Genomic DNA, 9,946 nt, shown 5'->3' with positions numbered 1-9,946 from the left:
CAAACTCACAACCAAAATAATTCCACAGACATGGATGTGTCAGTCTGTTTATTAGAAATGACTGTTGGCCCCACCATGGAGCAGTGACTGACCGGGTGACAGAGGGTTAGGTGACTTATAGAAGCATGCTTAGGACGCTGTCTTTTGTGGGAGCTGAGCTGAGCCCAGCCTGGTTATCCAAGCTGAGGGCAGGTAGTCTGGGAGAACTGAACTCAGCCAAGAAGCCAGAGTTGCAGCATCAGGGCCAGGCTGAGCAGGAGACCCCCAATCCCATGAAGCATCTCGCCAGCATTTACACGCATGACTGCAGCATAGAACCTCGCCACTTCCTCATTGGGGTTGCCCTGGGCTGAGTCAAACCACATCTGGATGCAGCGGCCGCTCCCTCGGCTGTAGTTGCTGACCTTGTATGAGTGACTCCAGAGGCCCTCACAAAGGGCGACTGGAGTGGGGAAGTAGGACTCAAAGGTGAGGCAGAGGGCCCCAGCTGGGCACTTGTTAACTCCTTCAGGGAGAGACATGGTGGACACAGACATTCAGCCCCTGGGCCCAAAGCTCACTTCTTGCCACCCCCAGAAATCTTCACCCCACCCCAAATCCTGGAGGATCTTCCAAACCCCACCTAAATCTCCTTTTTCCTAACCCCACCTCAATCACCCTCACCTGAGGTCCAGTCCCATCCTCTGTGCCAGTTACTCTTGCAGGTGTGGGAGGTGCGACAATCCTCCCACCAGCGCTGACAGTCCTCTTTGCATAAGGGCACATCCAGGAAGCGTTCTTTGCGCCAGCTCTGATTCACCTGGTTGGGAAGTGGGGAGGCAGGGCTCCACTCAGCCAGGGCTGCTGGCAGCCATCTCCTTGAAGTGATGGAGGGGGATGGCAGTCTGCTGGGGTGGGTCGGGGGGAGACACGCTACCTGCCGGATCCAGGGCCCCAGGTTGGGTGAGCACTCATAGAGACAGGTGTCCTGGATAAAGTGGCGCTTGCAGGCGGGCTCCATCTTACCACAGTGGTCCCAGTTAAAGTTGTAGAGGCGGGAGGTGTCCTTGTGCAGCTCCTGGCTGGTGTTGGCCGTGCAGCAGGCATTCTTCTTCCAGGGACTGCACTGGGTGGGGAAGACACAGGACTAAGTGCCATACCCTCCTCCTCCTGCCACCTCCTGTCTCTCCCCCATTTGGTTCTTACTCCTCTGCCCTAAGCAGGTTGCCCTGGGAACACTGACTGTGATGGACCCTCTGTCCTAGGCCTCCAGGAACCCCTTTCTTGGAGGAAACACAATTACAACCATGTGATCAGGGGACTGTGGGAGCCCAGGGAAACCCTGTCTTGAAAGTAATAGCTATCATTTATGAGGCACGTAACACTTCATAAAAAGTTCTTTCGCATACTCATTTAAAAATTATTGAGCACCTACTTTATGCCAGTCATGCTTATAGATGCTGGAAATACAGAAGAGAACAAATCAGACAGAAATATGTGTTCATGGAATTTTCATTCTGGTCAGAGGAGAGAGACAGTAAGAAACTAAATATATATATGTATATATAGTATGTCAGGATATGATACATGATATGGGAAAAGTTAGAGCAGGAAATGGTAATGTGGAATTGCTGAAATTTTAAATAGGTTAGGAAACGCCTCATTGATAGGTGACATTTTGAGCAAAGGAAGAGAGGGAGTGAGCCATGCGGTAATGGAGTTTGAATACATTTATTCTTCTTGGCATGTAGTAAGATCTGTGTCCCCAGTGGCTAGGCCAGTGCCAGACACATAGTAGACCCATGAAAATATTTGCTGGAAAAAGTAAGCAAAAGCCAGGCTGGGCGTGATGGCTCGTGGCTGTAATCCCAGCACTTTGGGAGGCCGAGGCAGGTTCCTGAGGTCAGGAGTTTGAGACCAACCTGGCCAACATGGTGAAACTTCATCTCTGGTAAAAATACAAAAAAATTAGCCAGGCATGGTGGCGGGTGCCTGTAGTCCCAGCTACTTGGGAGGCTGAGGCAGGAGAATCACTAGAACCCTTGAGGCAGAGGTTGCAGTGAGCTGAGATCACACCATTGCACTCCAGCCTGGGTGACAGAGTGAGACTCCTTCTCAAAAAAAAAAAAAAAAAAAAAAAAGTAAGCAAAAGCTCTACTTTTTAAATCTATCTCTATCTTACATATAGGCACATCATATTCTCACAAGATTATAATCTAGACTGGGTTTTCCAGGACTGCAAATACCATGAAATAGAAGGTTGTACTATGTGTTTTGTTCTACTAGAATTATTCACTATTTTAGAAAAGTATGACATCAACAGCAACATTGCTTATATTATAGTATCTTAGAATGTTTAAGTCACCAATAGAATATACCTGTATCAATCTTCATTTGTAGCTCCCCATTCATAATGATTTTATGACAAAAGCAAGCATGTGCTATTTCCTAATGCCTTCTCCAATGTAGTCATACCAGAGAACTGACATATTGAAATACGTATTATTTTATTACAAGTTACTTTCTGTGTGTTTCTCCTTTATATTACAGAGCATTATGTTGATATTTGCAAAAATTATGCATACAAATAGGTTCTTTGAATTTCATTGCAGGATAGAAAAAATAATCTAAAAAAAATCTGTCATAAAAGGGAGACATTGAATCTAATAGGGTTGCAATCCACTGGCATACATGTATATAGACTGTGTGAATGTCTATCCCCTGTGCCTCAAATTACAGCCAGAAGGGCCTCCTCCTCCTCTCCCTTGGCACTCCATGGAACTGGCACTTAGTGAGGGTGGGAAAAGCCAGAGCTTCCCTAGTCTGTCACCCACCAAAGGAGGAGCCTAACCCAGTCATATTCCTACCCCTCCACAGGGACCATTCCTGTCCAGCTCCTTTGTGGGCCCATGTGCTTTTGTGAGCCTCATTTTCACTTACTTGTGTAATGTGGAGAATATCATCTACCTACATCAAAGAACCCCTGGGAATATGAAATTTTATACAAAAAACACATGACAATTGGCAGGTGCCCATCGAATGACGACTCAATATCATTGCCAACATGGTATCCACCTCTGGGGAGGGCCCCCCTAAAATCACCTCTCTACTCTTCATACTCCACCTTCATCTTCTCCCACAGCAAAAATTCAGGGTGTGGAGGTATCTGACCCCTCCATCCCTCTCCCACCATCCTGACTTTCTCCTCCCTGTTAGAACCAGCCCCCTCCTTAGTAGAGGCACACTCCAGCCATACTTGGTCATGCAGCTTGTCCTCAGGACCTGGCTTTGTCTTGTGGTGCTTAGCATCCATACAGACATTGAGGAGATCACTCCTGTCCTGGGCACTGCACATGGTGGCTACCCAGACCAGAAGCAGCAGAAGTGGCATCCATTTCCAGGCCATGTCTCTCTGTCCCTGCAGGAGGAGCTAGGGTAGGGAAACCAAATCCTGAGGGGAAAGGGCTCCAGGCTGGGAGCCCATTCACCTCCTGCCTCAGTCTCCCCATCCCTACAGTGGCAAATGAGGTCAGACCCTGTTCCTTCAATGCTGGGGCCCTGAAGCTCCCTGAGGCTAGGGTAGAGAGGGTTGACCAGGAGGGCTCCCTCACCCCCAGGCTTTAAGGGCTCAGGAGAACTGGCATTAGTGAGTTGAACCCTGGGGGAGTCTTCCCAATTTGGAGGAGATACTTTGTGCCCTCATCTTTTCTCTAGGCTTTATCTATGACAAGTAATTAAATTCTTCAGGCCTATGCCCTGCTTCCCTGAACAGAGCCAGGGACACATAATGTCTGTCCAGCAAGGGCTCTGTGGTTAGATGCTGGATCACCTGGGGTCTTGTGCCAGCTTAGAAACCAGGTTAGCCCTGGGGAAGGCAGTGACCCAGCTCTGCCGAGTTCTCAGATCAGCATGAGGATCAAGTGACAGAACCCACAGGATGGTGTTTGGTTAAATGATGCAGAAATGGAAAGAGCAGTGTTTTTAAGTAGTTTTGCTTCCTCAGACTTTTTCCTTCCCTTTTCTCTGAAAGCCATTTTCCTTTCCAGCCTCCTCAGCTGTCTCTGGGCTAATGCAGCAGACCTCACTTTACCTCTCAAAAAACAAATGCAGATGAGAATGATATAGACTGGGGGTAGGGCAAGGTGAGGAGGGTGTGAGGAAAAGACTACATATAGAGTACAGTGTATGCTGCTCCGGTGGCGGGTGCACTAAAATCTTATAAATCACCACTAAAGAACTTATCTATGTAACCAAAATCACCTGTGAAACGATAGAAGTTTAGAAACTTAAAATTAAATTTTTTAAAAATGTAGAGAGTCCCTTAGATCTGAGAGACAACATGAAAGTTTCCCATGTTGGAGCAGCCCGACCAGCACTTGGTATCCTGGAAGGCACTCAACAACAGGAGCAGCCCTCACCTCCTCTGTTCATTGCTGCCCTTGTCCCCACCTCCAGCCATTACAGAGCTGTTCCTTTGGGCTCTGTCACTACAGAGTAGGTAATGGAGACTGCTTCCTCTCCCTCTATGGTAAAGGTCCCTCCAAAAACTTACTGCCCATGGCTCTACATTTAGTGTCAAGTCTTCCCTCTTCCAATTTCTTCCCCTTCAAGTTGCCTTCCCCACAGGAGCCAGCGTGATCTTACTAAAGAAAGATGTGGCCAGGCATGGTGGCTCATGCCTGTAATCCCAACACTTTGGGAGGCCGAGGCGGGCAGATCACGAGGTCAAGAGTTCGAGACCAGCCTGACCAACATGATGAAACCCCCTCTCTACTAAAAATACAAAAATTAGCCAGGCATGGTGGCAGGTGCCTGTAAACCCCACTACTCGGGAGGCTTAGGCAGGAGAGTCTCTTGAACCTGGAAGGCAGAGGTTGCAGTGAGCCAAGATTGTACCACTGCATGCCAGCCTGGGTGACAGAGTGAGACTCCACCTCAAAAAATACAATACAATACAATACAATACAATACAATACAATACAATACAATACAATACAATACAATACAGTACAGTACAATACAATACAATACAATACAGAAAGAAAGGTGTATTCCTCCCCTCTGCACAAACCCTCCAAGTCTCCCCACTGCCCTTGTCAACCTTCCCTCCTTTGTGCATCTTACCTGAACCTCCATTGCTGCTGGGAGCATACACAGCTGTGTCTGAGTTGGCCTCTCTCTAAGTGGGTAATAGATCCAGGCCCCTAGGCTGTCCCCACAGCTTCTGTCTTCAGTACAGGGTAGACAATGCACTCTGGTAAGCACAGAGTGAAATCTCCCAACTTAGCTATTCTCCTTCCTCTCTTCCTTCCCTTCCAGGCCCCACCCGCTTCTAGGCTCCCTAAGTCTGTCCATTTAGTCATTCCTCTTTGCATTCATCTCCTTACTTGTTAATTTACTCATTCCAGCATCCACACATTCAACTTTCATCAAAATCTAGAGAATTGCTCATCACCAGGGGGCATCTGGATTTTGTAGGTACTCCAAGTGGTTCTTAGGATAAGGCCAGCTCGATGGAGATAAGGTCTGGTGAAGACGAACCCAGGCTTTAGGGTCAGGCCAATGGGACTCAGTGAGAGCTCCATCTCTTGCACAACCTTGGGAAAAGTCACTGGACCTTACTGTGCTTCAGTTTGCTCACTAGAAAATTGTTCAGAATTGTATAGGGAAAAACCTGGCACATACTGAATAGGCTTAAGTGACAGCTATCGGGTTAATTTATGGGCAGCTAGGTGGACATAGGTAGAAGCTGAGGTATAGGCCGGGCACAGTGGCTCACGTCAGTAATCCCAGCACTTTGGGGGGCTGAGGCGGGCAGATCGCTTGAGGTCAGAAGTTCGAGACCACCCTGGCTAACATGGTAAAACCCTGTCTCTACTAAAAATACAAAAATTAGTGGGGCATGGTGCTGTGCGTGTGCCTGTAATCCCAGCTACTTGGGAGGCTGAGGCACAAGAATTGTTTGAACCCTGGAGGCAGAGGTTGCAGTGAGCTGAGATCATACCACTGCACTGCGGCCTGGGTGACAGAGTGAGACTTCATCTCAAATTTAAAAAAAAAGAAGAAGAAGAAGTTGAGGTATAGAAGTCAAGGGTTACAGAAAAATTAAAATTGTCTCAAATCTGTTAAACAGCAATATATTACCATCTGGCATTTCTGAAAACATAATTAAGCAATTTTCGATGGCCTTTTTAAAACTGTGGTAAAAACACACATGACATACAATGTGCCATCTTAACCATTTCTAACGGTACAGTTCAGCAATGTTAAATATATTCATACTGTTTGCAGTCAATCTTGGAAACTTTTTCATCCTGCAAAACTGAGACTCTATATTCATTAAACAATTCCCCATTTTCCCTTTCCCCAGCCCCTGCCAACCACCATTCTACTTTCTGTCTCTGTGATGTGGAGTACTGTACTATAAGTAAGTTCCTTGTCTAAGTGGAATCACCCAATATTTGTCTTTTTGTGACCGGCTTATTTCTCTAAGCATAATGTCCCTAAGATTTGTCCATGTTGTGAGGCGTATCAGAATTTAGTTCCTTTTTAAGGCTGGGTAATATTTCATTATATGTATGTACCACATTTTCTTTATTTATTCATCTATCAATGGACCTTTGGGTTGCTTCCACTTCTTGGCTATCATGAAGAATACTGCTATGAAAATGGGCATCTAAATATGTCTTCAAGACCTTTCTTTCAATTCTTTTTGGTACATATTCAGAAGTGAAATTGCTGGATTATATAGTAATTCTATATTTAATTTTTGAACAGCTGCCTCACTGTTTTCCATAGTGGCCACACCATTTTACATTTCCAACAGCAGTGCACAAAGGTTCCAATTTCTCCACATCCTCACCAACACTTATTTTCTGTTTTGGGAGTTTTGGGTTTATGGTAGCCATTATATTGAGTGTGAGGTGATATCTCATTGTGACTTTGATTTACATTTCTCTAATGATTAGTGATATTGAGCATCTTTTCCCATGCTTGTTAGCCATTTGTATATTTTCTTTGGAGAAATGTCTATTCAAGTCCTTTGCCTATTTTTAAAAGTGGGTTTTCTTTTTGTTGAGTTGTAGCACTCTTTTACGTATTCTGGATTCACCCTTTATCAGGTATATGATTTGCAAATATTTTCTCCCATTCTGTATGTTGCCTGTTGATTATCCTTTGATGGACAGAAGTTTTTAATTTTGATGTAGTCCAGTTACCTATTTTTATTTTTGTTTCCTGTGCTACTGGTGTCATATTCAAGAACTCATTGTCTAATTCAATGTCGTGAAACTCTTTGCCTAGGTTTTCTTCAAAGGCTTTCATCATTTTTGCTTTTATGTTTATTTAAGTCATGGATCTATTTTGAGTTGCTTTTAATATTGTATAAAAATGTGTTTATACAAATGTATTACACCTGTGTAAAGCTGTAAGATAAAGGTCCAACTTTTTTTTTTTTTTTTGCATATGAATATCCAGTTGTGCCCCAGCACCATTTGTTGAAGACTATTCTTTTCCCCATGTTTTAATACCCTTGTCAAAAACCTGGACTCTCAGTTCGATTCCACTGATGTATGTCTCTCCTTATGCCACTACCATGCTGTCTTGATTATTGTAGATTTGTAGCAAGTTGTGAAAGTGAAAAGTGTTATTTCTTCAATTTTTTTCTTTTTCAAGATTGCTTTGGCTATTTTGGATCTCTTTCATGTCCATATGAATTTTAGAATCAGGTTGTCAATTTATTTTTTTTGTTTGTTTTTGAGACGGCCTCTCGCTCTGTCGCCCAGGTTGGAGTGCAGTGGCGAGATCTCAGCTCACTGCAAGCTCCGCCTCGCATTCCCGCCATTCTCCTGCCTCAGCCTCCTGAGTGGCTGGGACTACAGGCGCCCGCCACCTCGCCTGGCTAGTTTTTTTGTATTTTTTAGTAGAGACAGGGTTTCACCGTGTTAGCCAGGATGGTCTCGATCTCCTGGCCTCGTGATCCGCCCGTCTCGGCCTCCCAAAGTGCTGGGATTACAGGCTTGAGCCACCGCGCCCGGCCCAGGTTGTCAATTTCTACAAAAAAGACAGCTGGGATTTTTGACAGGTCTTGAGTTGAATCTGTAGATCAGTTTGGGGGAGTATTGCCATGTTAACAATATTAGGTATTCTGACTGATGAACACGATATTTGTTTCTATGTATTTAGGTTTTTAATGTCTTTCAACAATTTTTTTTTTAAAGACATTTATTCAGTGTCACAATCAGACTATTACATTTAGCAATCAACAGCATGGGTGCAAAAAACAAAAATCTACATTAAAACCCTTTGTTGGAATGCTTTACACTTTCCACAGAACAGAAACTAAAATAACCTGTTATACAATTAGTCACAAATACAGTCCTCAAGTTTTTTGCCCATACACATGAGTATTTGTATAAAACATGTCTTCTTTGTAGCAGCTAGGCCCTGCCACCACTGTGCTTGGCTGAGTTCACAGATCTGTTGTAACCTGTAGCTTCCCTGTCTCTTCTCTGGCTCTCCTCTCCTGCTAAGCTTTGTTTCCTAATTAAAATCTTCTGCCACTGCCATAGCTACTGCTGCTGCTGGAACCGCCATAGCCAACTTGGTTTTGTAGTTTTGCAAAGTATTGGCCTCCACCGCCATAGGGGCCAGAGCTTCTGCCTCCAAAATTTCCTCCCTTCATGGGTCCAAAATTTGAAGACTGATTGTTGCAATTGCCAAAATCATTGTAGCTTCCACCACCTCCAAAATTGCTTCCATCATTACCAAATCCATTATAGCCATCCCCACTGCCACCATATCCACCACCACCATGGCTGCCACCAAAGCCACCATGACCACTGAAGTTTCCTCCATGACTGAAGTTGTCATTCCCACCGAAACCACCTCCACGACCACCACCAAAGTTTCCAGAACCACTTCGACCTCTTTGGCTGGATGAAGCACTAGCCATCTCTTGCTTTGACAGGGCTTCCCTAACTTCACAGTTGTGGCCATTCACAGTATAGTATTTCTGAATGACAATCTTATCCATGGAGTCATGGTCATCAAAGGTTACAAAGGCAAAGCCCCTTTTCTTGCCACTGCCTCGGTCAGTCATGATTTCAAACACTTCAATTTTCCCATACTGGTCAAAATAATCTCTCAGGTGATGTTCTTCAGTGTCTTCTTTAATGCTGCCAACAAATGTCTTTTTCACAGTTAAGTGGGCACCTGGTCTTTGAGAATCTTCTCTTGAGACAGCTCTCTTTGGTTCCACAACTCTTCCGTCCACCTTGTGTGGCCTTGCATTCATAGCTGCATCCACCTCCTCCACAGTGGTATATGTGACAAACCCAAAGCCCCTGGAACGCTTGGTGTTTGGATCTCTCATTACCACACAGGCCGTGAGTGTTCCCCATTGCTCAAAATGACTCCTCAGGCTCTCATCAGTTGTTTCAAAGCTCAACCCTCCAATGAAGAGCTTCCTCAGCTGTTCGGGTTCTTTAGGAGACTCTGACTTAGACATGACGGCAGGGAGAAGAGAGACTTTAACGATGCTTCTTCGGCAGCGTCCATGGGCAGTCAACAATGTTTTATAGTTACAAGTCTATTACTTGTAACTTTTACTTTTGTTAAACTTATTCCTACATATTTTATTCTTTTTATACTATTATGAATGGAATCATATTCTTAAATTCATTTTCATAATTGTTCACTGCTAGTGTATAAAAATACAATTGATTTTTGTATTTTCATCTGGTATCCTGAAACTTGTTGAATTCATTTAGTGGTAGTGATATGGTTTTTATGAATTCCTCAGAATTTTCTGTGTACAATATCATATCATCTATGAATAAAAATAGTTTCACTTCTTGCTTTCCAATTTGGATACCTTTTATTTCTTTCTTCTTGAGTAATAGCCCTAGCTACAACCTTCAGTACAATGTTAAATAGACACGGTGAGAGTACATATCCCTTTCTTATT

At 44.3% G+C, this 9,946-nt stretch overlaps 1 protein-coding gene and 1 pseudogene across 1 annotated transcript; both read right to left on the bottom strand.

The window, feature by feature from the left end:
• Nucleotides 1-31: 31 nt before the first annotated feature.
• FOLR2 (folate receptor beta) lies at nt 32-5,273 on the bottom strand. Its single transcript, XM_008020017.3, has 5 exons — nt 5,104-5,273; nt 3,236-3,409; nt 917-1,105; nt 664-799; nt 32-505 (listed from the first exon to the last, which is right to left on the bottom strand). The coding sequence occupies exons 1-5, from the start codon at nt 5,128-5,130 to the stop codon at nt 213-215; spliced, it is 819 nt and encodes a 272-aa protein (XP_008018208.1). The 5' UTR covers nt 5,131-5,273; the 3' UTR covers nt 32-212.
• A 3,110-nt stretch (nt 5,274-8,383) lies between these two features.
• LOC119626618 (heterogeneous nuclear ribonucleoprotein A1-like) lies at nt 8,384-9,617 on the bottom strand (annotated as a pseudogene).
• Between the last annotated feature and the right edge of the window lie 329 nt (nt 9,618-9,946).

The sequence above is a fragment of the Chlorocebus sabaeus genome, chromosome 1 (assembly GCF_047675955.1).
Source record: "Chlorocebus sabaeus isolate Y175 chromosome 1, mChlSab1.0.hap1, whole genome shotgun sequence".
Lineage (NCBI taxonomy): Eukaryota > Metazoa > Chordata > Mammalia > Primates > Cercopithecidae > Chlorocebus > Chlorocebus sabaeus.
This window is presented reverse-complemented; position numbering and strand designations above follow the sequence as displayed.

Bases quoted from the DNA above. Each gene is read 5' to 3' on its own strand.
- FOLR2 (XM_008020017.3), bottom strand. From the start codon at position 5,130: ATGCTCCCAGCAGCAATGGAGGTTCAG. The intron at 800-916 runs GTAGCGTGTCTC...CTTCCCAACCAG, and splicing joins TGGGGCCCTGGATCCGGCAG to GTGAATCAGAGCTGGCGCAA. The intron at 506-663 runs GTGAGGGTGATT...CTCTCCCTGAAG, and splicing joins AGGATGGGACTGGACCTCAG to GAGTTAACAAGTGCCCAGCT.